We start from the raw sequence: 16,625 nt of genomic DNA on the forward strand, positions 1-16,625 counted from the left end.
ACATTAATGAGAAAATTGTAAGATATAAGCAACTATATCAGTTCTGTTATTTTTGTTTAAACACACAAAAATAGTAAATTTGTAATACTTTTTTGAAGTGCGTGAAGTCACAAGTAAATAAGAATATCAATATTATAATAGTAAAAGATTATTATTCGTATACATTAACATAAAGGACTGTACTTTAACATTCACGTGAATGGTATTTTAAATTTTTGACATTCACCATCGCGAAGTTAATTCCAATCATGATCAATCACACTCTTGGACTACATCCAAAGGTGAAGGAACCTGCAACGGGGGAACGACCCAGAAGCCCCCTGATTTGATGGGGAAGTGAATATGCTGTGATTGATAATTTGACATGGGTTTTAACTTTTTAACAGCTAGATGTGAGGCTCTGATTAGATTTCGAAACTATCCTATTCCTAAATTACAATGGGAATCTTGGAAATTAAAAGGAGGCAAAGGAAAGCTGCTGTAATTGGTGGGGTCTATATGCCAAATGATTCCAAGTTCCAACTATATTTAGTTTATGTATAATTATATGGGGTGGCCTTTATACCCCACTCACCACCCCATCTTAAAAGGCATGTGGACCAACACTAGAAAAAAAACGTCTTTTGTTCTTAAGCTTCATGGCTTTTCTAGGAAACGTTACATTCAGGGTCAAAATCTCCTTTACAAAAGGAGAATTGGATCGAAATTATTAATTTTCATATGAGATGGAGCCAACAGCCAAAGCGGCAAATGTTTCACGCTTATTGGTTGATTGAGAGATAGGAATGGGAAGCAAGCCTAGCCAGGCCAATCTAGTCTTGGTTGTATGTGTTTGTAAGCAGAATTTGTTAAATTCGATTCGATCATGTATAAGTTGTTAGAGAATGTGTACGTCAACAAACAGATGCAGGTATTATAATATAACTCTATTGAAATTGTGGAAGTAAGTGGAGGGTCCGGGTTGAAGGTTTTGAACCCAGAGCCTCTTGGATTTAGAACTCTAATCTCATATATATTAGACAACTTAGACTCTAAACTTTAAATGATTAGAGAATTGACAAAAAATGTATGTCAAGCTAACAGCTAGCTCCGATAGGCACACATGCATTGTCGACACAAAAGCTTTACTTTATGGTAACTAGGTAGACCTTAATTAAATACATGGTACACAAACTAACTGTCTTTAATTTTTGCTTACAAGCACTATATATATATATATATCTCTTTGTCGAAGGGGTACCACGTCCGATTATGAAAATGAGATCCGACGTAGGCATAGCCACAAGATCCAAAGCGAGAGATTGTGAGTGTGGTATTCCTTGTCATTTCTCTGTCTTGTTATCCCTGATTAACTGATTTCGAATGGAAGAAAAAGTTAGGTTTGGATATTAATTTGGAATGGAAGTTATAATTGTCCAATATTGTCTTGAACGATGCGTAGCACCGTCCATTAGCTGTTGGACCAATGGTTTGTGCCAAGCAAAGACAGCAGAAAGATCCAACGTACATGCACGTACTTGTTTAATTAGGTTGTGAATGTAGCTCGCTAGTTACTTAGAACCTTAGGTTGTCCCATAGTCGATCGGGTACGCATGAAAGGACAGTCTACTCTATGGTAGAGTACGTGGGAGTTGTTTCTATCAAAGTCCTTATAATAGCTATCGCTATGGATCACCATTATCTTTTGATGGTATGCATATATATATTTAAGGGTTTGGTTTTGTTTTGTTTTGTTTTGTTTTCTCCATTCAAAGACTCTCTGAACATTTTAGATTCTAAGTACGTACAAGCTGATTGAAGTTGTAAGTTACAACCATAATTAATTAATATATGTATATATATATATATATATGAAAATTTTCAAGTAAAGAAAAATAAGGACATCATCTTCGGACTTACAATTGAATGATCAGAATTGTTTATATTCTAGAACATCGTTAAAAAATTACCTTTATAAAAAATTAGCCAAATCAGAAACTGTTTAGTCAGTTTATTACAGTCAACATCATTTTAATTTTATTCGACGGACTGTAATTGTCTGCACAGTTTAGATCACCAAACAATTACCGATTTGGCCAAACAACTTTAAATGCACACCTTCTTATTTGTGAACATTACGTGAGAGGAAAGAAACAATTATTTTTTAAGGCACACTAATGTTCCCAAGTGCAAGCGTCAGCACCTAAAAGTAGTTTTCGTGTGTTTTTGTATGTATATGTAAAAATCTGATAACAGATATGCACAACTTTTAAAGTGGGCATCAAGAATTCGAATAGCGAGAGAGTGTTCAAACGCCAATATTTGAGCATTCAAATGATATTTCAGTATCTAGATTCAAGACGTCCGTTTTAGAAGTTCATATATATATATATATATAACATATTGTATATATGTATATAATATAATATACGATCCTTGTGTTATCAACAATCTAACAATATAAAATAGTTAGGCAATCGGGCAACGCAAAATAGTTATATATGTTGTCAAAGTCAAACTATAGAATTAAATAATTAATTAAGTTAATTTTATCTGAATCTATCCATGAGAATTATCACCTATGTAATGATATGATATATCACATATGTATGGGATATCTTTCGATCTACACAATTCCAATTATATAGATGCATGTATCCGCAGTTATTTCTAATATGCAAACGATAAAGTACCATGCATGCATAATCCTATATATCTCTAAGCAAAGCACATGCAATGAAATTGCCTTAATGTTTTTAGATTGAAAATGCATGCTAACCACACAAGTTCTATGGACACCTGCAAAGTCAAAGATAAAGCCTCACATGCAAACAAAAATTAAAAGCTTCAAAGCAAAGACGACGTCGACAGCGCTGGTTCTTCGTGGCAATTAAGAGCTGTCAACATTAATGCATGTCTTGGTCAGCTTGAATATTCCATCAACCCAGGCCTCATTTCAAACCCTATTCCAAAAAACTCTCAGATCCCACGTACCTAGCTTGTACTCTTTTAATCCCCTCTTGGCAACTTGTTTCTACTTCTTTTCAAAGGGTAGTTTCCTGGAAATTTAGTCCAATTTGTTTGGTCTTCATGTTGTCTGCTGGCGGTGGTGGTATTTGTTTTTGATGCACCAAGTTTTGTACTCTTTCTTTCTATGTATGCATGTTTCATTCGGTTTGGGTTGGCCTCATTGTTGTCGTTAGCAGGTGATGATGTGCAAGCCTTGTGGACAACTCACAAACGCGTTGGCACGATCGAATGAGAGAGAGCAAAACACGGTTTTGGCAAGGAATGTCGGAACTAATTCATATATTACAACTTAATTTTATGATCTATAATATCTTAATCTTTGCATACTTCATTCATTGCTTGATGGCTATATATTAATTTCTACTTGTTGACAATTGGTACCGGATTAGATGCATGTCTATCCTTTATTACATGTTAGGCTCACTAGTACTAGTGGGTCACATGTGTTTTACCTTACCTAATATAAGTCATTCATCAAGTGTTTAATTAGCTCAAGTTTTGATACTCACGTTAAGTTTTACATTACAATATATATATAAGGTTTACTCTAAATTACATTTTGTTGAGATATATTCTTAATTAAACGTAACAAAGAGTCAAAGTGAAAAATGATTCTAATTAAGCTAGCTTTAACCCCTCGCTCACATGTGAGGAGGGAGTAATTAACCGAATATAATGAGAATGAAGTCAACTAATTATTGCTGCATGCATATTTGCTTAATCCTATATATGGAGGGTGGGGGTTAAGATTCTTGTAAGTGGGGACTGGGCCAGGGTATAGTTATCTGGAAAGCTTAATTAACTCTGAGCCTCTGATGGAGAAAGCGCACACCACGTTTGATTCAAATAGATACAATCTAATCTTTTGCTTGTGCACACCAAATAGATTTGATTTAAGTTTACACTAGATTTCATATTAATAGTCATGTGATTCTTGAGGACTATGAGTTTGCCATTTGAAATCTCAAATAGATATGATACCCCATATTTATGGGGTTTGAGATCATATATAAGTTTAGACTAGATTGATCCATATTAAACTATATAAGATCTTCAAGGAGTATCATTAGTTTGGTAAGTGAAATCTCAAATAGATTTGGCCCCAATATTTTTGGGATTTGAGTTGGGTTTCTTCGATCATCGTATCCTTAATACGTACATCACAGTGTGATAGATTTTTGGGTATTAGATTGGACAGATCTGATTTTCATTAAATTTGGGAATTATAATTTGACTCTAATATTTTGACTTTATATACATAAACGTTGTTACATTATTATTTATAAATACATATATATTTTTTTTCTGCCTCTCGTAGCGGCAAGACTATGTATATTATTACTAAATTAGCACTACAACAATTTTGGCCTAAGGCCTCCAATAATTTCCACTAAAGTTGGGGGGGTGCCAATTGCTAATGTGGCTGTTCACTAATGTTAATTATTAGTGATCATCATATTAAGTCAGACATGAATAGTGATGATATATGCAACTAATGGTTCTAATTAGTTGATTAAATTGTGGCACCCCTATAATTTAAACTAAAAAAAGAGGTTTAGTTAATTTAGGGACTAAAAACAGGGCCAGCACACAAAGACACCACCACCAATTTACTTGGGGTTGTACTATAACCAACCCAAATTGTGCAAAACAATAACCATTTTTTCCATTTTTTATCATAAAGCAAGTCCAGTCAGTGAGACAAACTTAAAAACCCATCTCCCGCCCATGCTCAATATTTTCCCTCCTTCTAATGGTGCCTAGTAGGTTGGAATCACAGTTACCCATGACTGACTTGATAAGGTGTCAACTACTTGTGGCTGCTGACAGGCTTCAAGGGATATTATATACAGTAAGGAAATCCTCCATAAAGTGTTTAAGATATTTAGCAGAGCATTCACAATGCTGCAGTGAAGCAGGTAGACCTACTGCTACACTCAAGAGACTTTGCAGAGAGAATATCATCTGCATCTACTGCTCTACTGCTCTACACATTGGTACTGAGGAGAGCCAGCCATTAAGTGCAGATCCAAGCTAAGCAAGAGATGGAAAAAGCACACTTTGATTTATGGATAGATCAGAAGAGAGATCAAAGCTCGAAAGCACCTAGTGAGCTCAGATTTTGACTGGGAAACCAACTGTATTTGGTTAAACCAGAGAAAAGAGCAGGTAGCGCATGAGTTCTCAATGATCAAGTAATGAAATCTTCCTTTGTCGACCTGAAGTTGAAGTGAAGGAGGGAATGGAGCTGGAAATCATCCTGGCTTTTGTGAATAGGTTGTGAAGCTTTACATTGTAAGGTATGACATATTCCCTGCACTTATGACATATTCTGAAGATTAATTGATTGTATGCCTTCAATAATTTGTCTTTGCTCTAGAATATATTAAGAAGCAACACATTAGAAAAAAAAACTCAAAGATATAAGAAGTTTAATTAATCTTCCTAATCAATATATATATATAAGGAGAAAAAGCTTCAGATCACCAAGTTAGGCATTTTTGGCTCAAGAAAGGAAAAGAAAAAAAACAGAGAACCAAAATTATGAGGGAAGAAGGTCCGGACCCTACACTGGAGGACCGGACCTCTAGTGAAGGTAGCAGCAGTGAAATGGAATTTGCACGAAGGGAGGTCCGGACGTTGCTTGGGAGAACCTGACCTCCATAGACGACGCAGCTTGAAATGGAGATTTCATGCAGGGAGGTCCAGACCTCTCTTTGGAAGACCGGACCTCCAGCAGGGAAAATTACACTTGAGCTCTATTTTCACTAGGTGAGGTTCTAGAGGACCGGACCTCAATGGGGCGGTCCGGTCTTCATTCTTCAAAACTTTTTCTTGTCCTACATCACTTTTTTTCATAATAGAAATCCTATTTGGCAGTGATCTAGAGCAATATCGGGTTGAATTGGAGAGGATTGCAATGGTAAACACTCAAGAGATATTGAACATTCAAAGGCAGCAGTCCCACATGGATTTCAACTTGAATGGGAGGCTTACCACAGCTGTAGACAACTACTTAAGGGGCAACATTGGCACAAGCACTGGAAACACTCCATACTTGGCACCCCCACTGCCCCCAGTTCAGACTGGCACAAATTCCTTCCACCTTCCACAGATGACAGGTGTGATTACGCCATTTTCTAGAGCAGGACTGGCTGGTCCTCAACAATTGGCGCAACAGCATGTTAGGAATGACATGGGAGCAGAGGATGATGCTGTGAGAGATGCAGGCGCTTCAAGAAGCGGGGTTGGAAGGTCACAACACAACTGATCGACATAGCAAAAGAAATCATGGCTACCAGTAAGAATACTTTTTGTTGTTTTGAGTAATATACTGCTGGTATTTTGAACAGCTTTTGTCATAGAACTATAAACTTGGTGGGTTATATTATGGTTTAGACTATGATATATATCACCAAGTTTGGAAGTGTGGATATTCTGTTGGGATTATATGACTAAGTGTTGCGCAGCTAGTGATTATGCTTTTGTTGTTTTTGGTATCTAAGTTTCATTCTGTTTTAGAAATTCTGAAAAGTATGGGGTAATTAATTAGAATGGTTGTAACTATGCACTTGAACCACTACTTGAATTAAACATGCAATTTCAATGTATATAGCAAGTCGTATTTGCATCAATGAAGAAAGGCTGTGTGGGTTCAACTGTGTAACTTGAGTTGTCAATTATTTGGTTTTTTATTTTTCTGATATGGCATTGAGGTTCTGCTACATACCCCTCCTATTAATGGGATTTCTGGACTGAAAGTTAAGCCTGCTTGCTCCAATATTAGTGTAGGCTTTCCACATTTTATGAATAATATGGTGTAACAACAATTGCAAGCATCTAGAACTGAAAAATGCATATTCGGACTGTTGCAAATGAAAGATTAATTGGACACTGCAGTATATTCAATCCCACTGCAGCAATCGTTTTGGTGGGAAAATGCATTCTCAATCTCATATAAATAGTCACCAAAGTTCTTGCATGGTGGAGGATATTTAATTTCTGAAACCAAATCAGAAACTAATACCAATAAGGTGGGAGTGCAGTAAGCAATGGTTGTTATTAGTGAGCATTCATACCCACTGTTAATAAGATAGTAGAAGAAACCATGGCATTACATTAATTAATAATATCAATCCTCCACCAATTTAGCAACCCCAATAGAGATGGTGAACAAGTGAAACCCACTAACTGCAGCATTGGTGAGGACCGGACCTGTCAGACTGACACTGCAGGTTTTGGCAGAAGCTTCCACCATGCTTACATGTGGGTGGCCTTAACTCCCTTGCCACCCCAACACCAACCTCCAACATGATATATGGTGACTGCAGTGTGGCAAGAGACATTACAAACAAACAAAAGTGGCAGTTGCCTCTATGCCTACCAAAAAAAATTGGTTGCCTTTGCTTGTTTTTCTTGTAGTGTAGTCTCTCTCCCCACATGCTACCACACAGTCAGTAGACTTTTCTATTGAGCATATATGAAATTTGGTTTTTCATAGTTGATATTATTTATTATCTTTATTCTCAAATTAAGTTGGTGAGAATGTTGTAATAAGTAAATGTAAATTAAGCAAATTATGTTCCCAAAAAACTGTCGATGTTTCAATTATAAACTTAATTGATCGAGCTCATATAGGATAGAAGTACATGTTCGATTCGAAGTGTGTGGATATAATATATTAAGAGTGTTGCTATTTACACATCCTTTTTTTTCTTTTTGCACACCCGTCATCACTTAATTAGTGATTTTACAAATTTATCCCATTGGAAAAATACCTTAAAGCCCTCCCCAACATACCCCATCTTCTTTCTTCCTTCCCTCCCAATTAACTGTGCCTTGCCCGACCCTCTCTGCCTTGCAATCTCTGTCTGCGACCACCCAGCCCAGCCTCTCTCTCTCTCTCTCTCTCTCTCTCTCTCTCTCTCCCCTCTCCCTGGCTTTTCTCCATTTTCTGCTTGCAGCACCACCGCGCGCAGCAGCTTCCAGCCACCGCATGCAGCACCGTTGAAGCCATCGCACCTTCCTCCACAGCAGCTTCCAGCCACTGCGTGCAGCATCGTCAAAAGCCACATGCGCGTAGCATCGTCGAAGCCACCCATGCGCAGCACCGTCGAAGCCACCGCGTGCAGTCGAAGCCACTCGCACGCCCTTCTGCTCGCCCCAATCCAGCCACACCACCCCTTCTGGCTTTCTCTGTTTCTCTATGGTTTCTCTCCCCTTCTGCTTGCAGCACCACTGCGCGCACCACCCCGTCAAGATCAGCCACCACGCCACCCCTCTCTTCTCTCGCCCAAGCAAACAACCAAAAATATATATATATATATATTTGTAACTGGTTCGGAAGTATAGTGCCGAACATCAATAAACCGTTCGGAAGTACAGTGTCGAACACTTTCAGTACGTATGTTCGGCAATGATCTGCCGAATGAAGAGAAAAATTTCGAAAGTGCAGTGCCGAACGACATTCGACATTAATAATTCTTCACCCGAAAATTAAATCCTAAACTCTGAAAAACCCACACTCCAAATTATCTCAAACATACAAAAAATTAACCAAATGACTCTTAATTTTTGGTGTTGCAGGGAGTGGAGAGAGAGAGAGGAAAAAAGAGAAAGAAAGAGAGGAATTGGGTGCGTGTGTGTGTGTTTTTTTTTTTTTTTTTTGAGTAGATTGGGTGTGTTGGATAAAATGAGGGCACTGAGGTAATTGGAGGGGTGTGTTAAAAGAGAAATTTTAAATTTTAGAAAAATATAGGGGTGTGTAAGAGAAAAATGTGTGCAAAAAGAAAAAAAAAAAGGTGTGCAAATAGTAACACTCTATATTAATTGTTTTGAGTACATTTTTATAATTTTATTATGTTATATTCGCATTTGCAAGATATATAGTCATGATATATTTGAATCTACATTTTCTTTTATATGTTTTTGCTCTAACTATAAAATTTTTAGCTCTGGAAATCACATTTTCCTTTCTAGGCATATGTTTGCATTCATGAAATTAAGCTTCATATATATCACAAAAGAAATATGTACTTCCAAATGGCATCGCAGAGATTGGTGCAATTTGAAAGTATTTTTGGTGATATGAAGTGGTTTCTCATAATTCTTATTTTGGGCCATAACTCATAGCCAAGTCATGACTCTTTTGGGTCGGGCCAATGTCGAATAATAATCCTACATCGCACACAGAATGGACTGGATCCGTGTACAAACGAATGGGGCTCACATTTTAGACTCAGTCCAAGAGCAACAAGGCTTGGACTTTGGCTACTGTTACCACCTGTTCCCTTATCTACAGCACAGCATTGCTATATTAAGATATTTTGCAACCAATCCACCGACAGCGTATGCTTGGAAATGAATTCCTAATATTTGTTGAGTGTGAATAGTATAATATGAACTCTTAAATTTATTAAGGTCCATTGACAATTCAAGAAAAATCAAGTACGGAGCATTTAATATTCAAGCTCAAGCATACCCAAATAAGGTATTCAAGTATACTCAAGTTTTAGTTAAATTAATTTTTGAATTCTTTTGAGAGTGCAGAATTTATGGTACAATCTTTAAAATTTAGGGCGAAAATCCTAAATAGAAAGCCATAAAATTTAAATTATAAATGCTTAAGCCTTAAAACAATTTTACATTATTCAACAAAGTGTAATTAACTTACGAAATTATAAAGTATAACTCTACAAGAATTACATATTACATCATAACAAAATAAAGTGTAACTTTTTACATATTCATCATAACAAAATAAAGTGTAACTCTGTGAGATTTACATACGACGTCAAGAATTTAGTTTTAAGCTACTTTTTATGATTTAAAAATAAATAAATTTTTTAAATGAATTTATAAATAAAATTTACAATTTTTTTGTAACTTTTTGTTAATTTACTTTTTTAATATAACGATGTTTACAAAGAAAACAAATTTTGTATTGGGCGATTCGAGCACGACTACTTCTCATAAAGAGGGATATGACTCGATCATGTTAGAGTCTCACCCTGCATCTAAAAAGACTGTCAGTGGTGAAGCGACTAGTTGGCTAACCTAGCTAGTCTATAGCCAAAAGACCTCAGTTCACAAAAGCTTCTATCTCTAGCTTCTATCTTAAGCCACAACAACCTCTATTTCTAGCTCATTTAAGCTTCTATCTTAAACCAACTTCTCATTTTTTTTATTTAGCTCACAATCCACATTCCCACCTTCGAAAGTTTAGCCCACCTAAACTTTGGACATGACTTCGCTCCTGAAGTGTGAAGACCGTACACAAAAGAATTTCTCCTACAGAGTGAGGAGACCAAGGAAGGCCTTAACTATAGTAGGCTTAACTTAACCCTAGTAGCAACATTGAGCAAAGACAATTAGCTTTAGAGTCAGTTTGGTATTGCTGTGAGAAAAAACAGTTGTGAAGTAAAACAGCTGTGAAGTAAAATCAGCTGTAAAGTAAAGCAGTTAAGTATTTGGTAAACTATGTTTTCAAAAGTGCTGTGAGTGAAAAAAACAGTATCAAGGTGTTTGGTAAATGTTTATATAAAAATGCTGTGACTGTGTATAATTACTAAAATAGACATGATGCTGAAAGTGCATTTCATTTATTTGTTTGGTAAAAATAAAATGTTTTTTTTACTTATTTTTGAAATTTTTGACTACAAATTTTTATTAGCATTAATTTTTCTAAGAACAACATTATTAAATAAGTATGTCTATTCCTAGGTATATTATAATTTTAATCGTATAAATAAAATATCATAATTAATTATCACAATATAAAATATAACTAACAATGGACATATTTTTTAATTTAAAATAAACAAATAAAATTATAGAAATCAATGAGGGTATTATGGGTAAAATAAAATATTTATTGTTGCTGTGAGTCACTGCATCTTTCAAAAGCACATAGAAACCTGCTTTCTGTTTTTGCTATGGGGAGTTGAGAATTGTGGGGAAAAATAGTTTTTTATTTTTTTACCAAACACCAAAACTGCTGTAGGTGATTGAGAATTGTCATCCACAGCAGCTTTTGGCTCCTCCACCGCAATTCAGGGCTTAATCTCTTTGATATTAGTCTTATATGTGATACAATGTCACAATAGTCAATGTAATAATAGAACTATACATAGTATGCTTTCCATAAAGCTTAAAATACATAACATTCTTGTTCCTCTTCTTCTACCACAAAAAACTAAGGTATCTCCTATCTACGATCTAGAAACTCAAAAGTAATTTATTTTCTTTGGCGAAAAAAAACCTATTACCAGATCAGTATCTTAACCGAACCTCTTGCGATTCCGCCACGTGTCGGTTCAATTAAAACCACACTCCCAAACTTCAAGTCCAACAATCCCTGTGACACGGACTCAGATTCTAGCATTCTGGAAGAGATCGACGCTGTTAGAAACAGCACGATCACAAAGAAGAAGAAGAAGAAGAAGCAATAACAGCAGCGATGCTTCCGTTAAATGCAGTAATGGCAACTCGGATGCTGATTCGGAACTCGGGGGGCATGAACTCGGTGGAAGGAAATATCGCCTTCGGAACGATCACGTGGTTCATCTATGCCGGCATCTCGTGCTTTTTGGTGCTCTTCGCCGGAATAATGTCCGGCCTAACCCTAGGCCTCATGTCCCTCGGCCTCGTAGACCTCGAGATTTTGCAACGTAGCGGCACTCCCGCCGAGAAAAAGCAAGCAGGTTCCGTTCAATTTCTCGCCGGTTTTCAATCACCGAATTATCTGATTAATTTGATTCCTTTTGTAATGGAAATTTGTGTTTGTGTGTTTGATTAGCTGCTATACTTCCGGTGGTTCAGAAGCAGCACCAGCTGCTGGTCACTTTGCTTCTGTGTAATGCGGTGGCTATGGAAGTAAGTAATTTGATGAATTGGGGTCTCTCTGCTGCTTCCCAGTGCCTTTTATTATTGGATTGGTTTTGGCCTTTTAATAATAAAATTTAATTCTGGATACAAGAATCTCCATGTTATTGAATGCCAAAGCACACTGCTTGCTTGCCTAAATGTATAAAATGTACAAGTGGAAAGGTTAAATGTGTTTGTTTGGGTGATTTAAATGTCAGCTATTAACTTTGATATTTACAATCTGCAGGCTCTTCCTATATATTTGGATAAACTATTCAATCAGTATGTTGCTATAATTCTCTCTGTGACTTTTGTCCTATTTTTCGGGGAGGTATGTTATTTTCTAATTTTTTTCATGATTTAATTCTTTGGTTTTAACTTTTAACCTTTATTGCACACGACTGGCTTGGATTGGAATTTGATTTGCTCGTTTCTTTTAATCTGTCAGGTTATACCCCAAGCAATATGTACCAGATATGGACTCGCCGTAGGTGCCAACTTTGTATGCCTTGTGCGAATTTTAATGATTATTTGCTATCCCATTGCTTTTCCAATTGGCAAGGTATATTCTCAGATGGGTAGTTGATATTTTCATTAAATTTGATGTGATGCCTGCTTCGGGCGTTGATTTTGTAATGTTGTGGCTATTCTTTCCCCTTTTACTACAGGCTATTCAGTTAATTGTGAAGTTTCGTCAGTTAATGCTTCTGCTTGCTCTGTCATGTTCCTTGCTTTAAATAGTCAGGAATCATGAATTTTGATCAAATAGCACTCCTGCATATATATTTTTGGTAGAGAAAAACTGAAAAAACAGAATTGCGTATATTTTTTATTGATCGGGATGGGAACACAGAGAGAGGCATATTGCTTATCATGTTCTTCATCCAAATGGTGTAATTTTTTAATCTACCCGTTGAAATTTTTCCCTTTGAACCTGGTTTTTGTTCTTGTCATCTCTCTTCTCCTTGTACCTCTATAAAGTTTAATAAACTCAGCTGTTATGCAATGAAGCTTTAATTTCATATTAGTTCACTCACATAATCTGAAAAAGGCCTTGCTAAAGGAATCAAAATAAAATAAAAGAATCTAAAACACTAGAAAGTGGATATTCTCTTTGACGTCATTCTGCTCCTTGTCATTTAGATAACGAGTTACTGCTGATGCTGCTTGATTTGGCATCTACTTGTTGGCACTAAGAAATTTATGTGTTCCAGATCTTGGACTGTGTACTGGGACATAATGAAGCATTATTTAGGCGAGCTCAGTTAAAAGCCCTTGTCTCCATCCACAGCCAGGAGGTAAAGTGAATCCGTATAGAATCAATAAGTTATCACTTGGTAAAACCATTTAAATGTGTAGGAAGCTAAAAATACTAACATCTGATAATATTTCTTTGTTTTCTCTTCTTAAAATTGCATTCTGTTATTTTCATATCCAGGCTGGCAAGGGTGGTGAACTTACACACGACGAGACAACAATAATTAGTGGAGCACTAGATTTAACTGAAAAGGTACACATTATAATGAAACTGGCGTGCTTTTGATGTATAACTGTTATAGTTTTTTTTTTGGTATCAATATAGCCACTCAATGTATCAAAGTGATATAAAGCTTGAAACACTTGATATCATGTAAGTCAGAAACTCAAAGTCAACCTATTTATTCTGTTATTACCTATCAACAGACTGCTGAGGAGGCAATGACGCCTATTGAATCAACCTTTTCCTTAGATGTCAATTCGAAGTTGGACTGGTAAGTTCTCTGGAATAATTTTTCTTTCCCGTTTTCAATTTAACTGTCCCATTGCTTTCAGTAAGAATCACATTTGGATTATGCATCAAACACCCCTTTGCACAAACTTGACATTTCAGTTCAGTCTGTCAATTTCTACTAGAAAATTCGATTTAAAAAAATCTATATAAGTTTCGTTTCATATACAACATGCTAGACATGCATATCCTATGGTGCCTTTCTGTTAGTTTTTTTTAAACTGTTCCATCTATTTGTTTTTTAAGTTAATTTGCAGCAGAATTTGCAGAACGTGTGCAATATATCTAATTATATTTACCTTCATCTCAAATTAATACCTCAGGGAAGCAATGGGGAAAGTTCTTGCTCGGGGCCATAGTCGAGTTCCTGTCTATTCTGGTAATCCAAAGAATGTTATTGGACTTTTGCTGGTGAGTGATAAAACTCAAATCTTTAGGAGTTTTATATTACGTATCCATTCTAGATTTTAAACACTCACTAAATCTTTATGTGGTAATTCTCATGTTTTTACCCTCTTCTCCATTTTTGTTTGGGGATTAGGTGAAAAGTCTTCTCACTGTACGACCTGAAACAGAGACCCCAGTCAGTGCTGTTTCCATCCGTAGAATACCACGGTATGCTTCAACATCTTTAAATATGCTAATGTTTCTTCAATTTCATTAGTAAGTTTGATATACCAAGTGTTCATCTGTGGGTCATATTCCCAGAGTTCCTGCAGATATGCCACTGTATGATATATTGAATGAGTTTCAAAAGGGCAGCAGTCATATGGCTGCTGTGGTGAAGGCTAAAGGGAAATGTAAGGCTCTTCCACCAACGATTGATGGGCAGAATGCTGAAGGAAACAAAGTCACTGGGATGGACTCCGAACTGACTACTCCTTTGCTATCCAAGAAGACTGAAAAGCTGGACAGTGTCGTTGTTGACATACACAAGGCACCAAGGCCCCCTAATGTAAATAGGGAAAATTTTTTGGCCCATAATGATGGAGCTACAAATGGAATGCACCAGTTTTCAGAGGATATCGAGGATGGTGAAGTCATTGGTATCATCACCCTGGAAGATGTATTTGAAGAACTCCTGCAGGTAAAGTACATGCAATTTATATTCTCTTCCTTTCAGTTTATGATTGTTTAATTGACAGCACACTTTATATTATAGTGATGATTTTCTTGAAAAATACAGGAGGAGATTGTGGATGAAACAGATGAATATGTTGATGTACATAAAAGGTATCATAGAGTGACAACTGTAAATAGTTGGTTAATATTATGTATGAGAGAAACCTATTATATGAAAGTGGATTAATCTTTTTTTTTTTTTTTGTGTGTGCAGAATACGTGTTGCTGCAGCTGCAGCTGCTTCATCAGTGGCACGGGCTCCATCAATGCGGAGGTTAAATGCCAACAAGGGACCAGTGAGTGAACACAACGAATCACCCATTTTCAGTCTGTGATTTTTCATTTACCTGCATAGCAAAAATTGACGGGGTGGGGAGGGGGCAGTCATGCAAGCACCATCTGTGTCCAGAATTAAGTTTCCATGCAGGATGTGTTTTTTATTTTTTATTTTATATAATTGCATATTATTTAAATTGCTCAAAATTAAAATCCTAGTTCACAATATGACAATGGTGGTGCAATTGATTTTACAAGGAAGTGCTGGGAATGAAAAATTTACGAAAAATGAGATATTTGATAGCCACCTCATTCATGTCATGTCATGCATAGTGTATAATTGGCAGTGGGCCATTATCATGATGCATTCCTACTTTGGAACAACATTCCTTTTCACTGAACTTAATGATTTAAATTGATATAACATGTCAATATCCTGATTATGATTCCACTTTGTGACTGGCTTGTATCCTCGTTGGAATCTTTTCTTTTCCCATTCCGGGCTTCTAACTATGAGGCTTGGGCTGCTGTTATCCGGTCCAACATTTAGGCATTTTTTTATGCTCAAGTTATGTCTAATGGTTGAAGCTTAATAGTGTTTTCTCTTCTTGTTATGATGCCCTAGGGAGGCCAAGGTAAGCAAGGAACGACACCAAAGAAATCTGGTGATGATGATTCGTCCACCTCAAGGTTGCAAGGGACTTCTGTCGATAAGAGATGATTCATCTGGTTCATTTTCATATCATGATCCCTTTGCTCCTCAGGGAAGTGGCCTTGACTGGCATGTGGAAAAAAATTTCTTTCTTTCCTTCTTCTCTTTTTTTTTTTTTGGCGCCGGGGGGAGGGGTGGGGAAGCTGGAGAGATGGGGTTCTACGTAGATGCACAGGATATGATTGTACGTTGGTAACTTATTGAGTAGTTTTGCTTTTCGTTAATATAAACCCTTTTTTTGGTTCATATTAAGTGTTAGGTTCGAGCTGCCTCTTGGGCTTGCACTACTTTTTGTTTTGTTGAAAAATTGTATCTGACACTTTTTATTTACGAATTTGACTGAAAGTCTAAAATATTGAAATGTAAGGGTTATTATGGTTGATGCCATGGCCCATATAACTTTCTCGGTTCAAATAATTAAGTTTTGCCCTTATCAACTATGGAAAAGAGAAATAATAAATGAAGAGAATTTGTTCCTTGTTGTCGGCTTGAATTTGTATTTTGTTCTAGTTTAGCTTAACCGGTGAGATTGTTTCAAGAACAAGAAAGAACATGTATGCCCTTCTGAGGATTCCTTCAATTTTGTATTCCCTATTGATGAGGAACCCACTGGCCACATGAATTCACAATGTTAGGACTTGTATCTTCTACAACTCAACAGTCTAAGAGGTCTACTCTACTGGCATCCAACTTGTAATGAAAGAGTTTTTCTGGCACAGTGACTAAGCTAATTAGCTATTTATATTCTGGACAGGACTTGTTTATGACATTTGCAGAGAAAAGAACGAATGCCGGAGCAAAGTGGTTCGGTCAGAGGCTTCTGTTAGGATCAAAGTGGGCAGCAGACATCTTATTTACCTGCATGTATCTCTT

General features: G+C 36.5%; 1 protein-coding gene across 1 annotated transcript; it reads left to right on the forward strand.

Moving 5' to 3' along the window:
* The first annotated feature begins 11,312 nt into the window (after positions 1–11,312).
* Positions 11,313–16,245, forward strand: LOC147294175 (DUF21 domain-containing protein At4g14240-like). The gene is made up of 13 exons (XM_086230313.1): positions 11,313–11,711; positions 11,807–11,883; positions 12,122–12,205; positions 12,323–12,436; positions 13,089–13,172; positions 13,313–13,384; positions 13,558–13,625; positions 13,966–14,053; positions 14,184–14,257; positions 14,351–14,729; positions 14,829–14,875; positions 14,979–15,060; positions 15,666–16,245. The coding sequence occupies exons 1-13, from the start codon at positions 11,468–11,470 to the stop codon at positions 15,759–15,761; spliced, it is 1,509 nt and encodes a 502-aa protein (XP_086086439.1). The 5' UTR covers positions 11,313–11,467; the 3' UTR covers positions 15,762–16,245.
* Positions 16,246–16,625: the final 380 nt, after the last annotated feature.

This window comes from Dryas octopetala, chromosome 2, assembly GCF_963921425.1.
Source record: "Dryas octopetala chromosome 2, drDryOcto1.1, whole genome shotgun sequence".
Classification (NCBI taxonomy): Eukaryota; Viridiplantae; Streptophyta; class Magnoliopsida; order Rosales; family Rosaceae; genus Dryas; species Dryas octopetala.

Bases quoted from the DNA above. Each gene is read 5' to 3' on its own strand.
- LOC147294175 (XM_086230313.1), top strand. From the start codon at position 11,468: ATGCTTCCGTTAAATGCAGTAATGGCAACTCGGATGCTGATTCGGAAC. The intron at 11,712-11,806 runs GTTCCGTTCAAT...GTGTTTGATTAG, and splicing joins CGCCGAGAAAAAGCAAGCAG to CTGCTATACTTCCGGTGGTT. The intron at 12,206-12,322 runs GTATGTTATTTT...TTAATCTGTCAG, and splicing joins TTGTCCTATTTTTCGGGGAG to GTTATACCCCAAGCAATATG.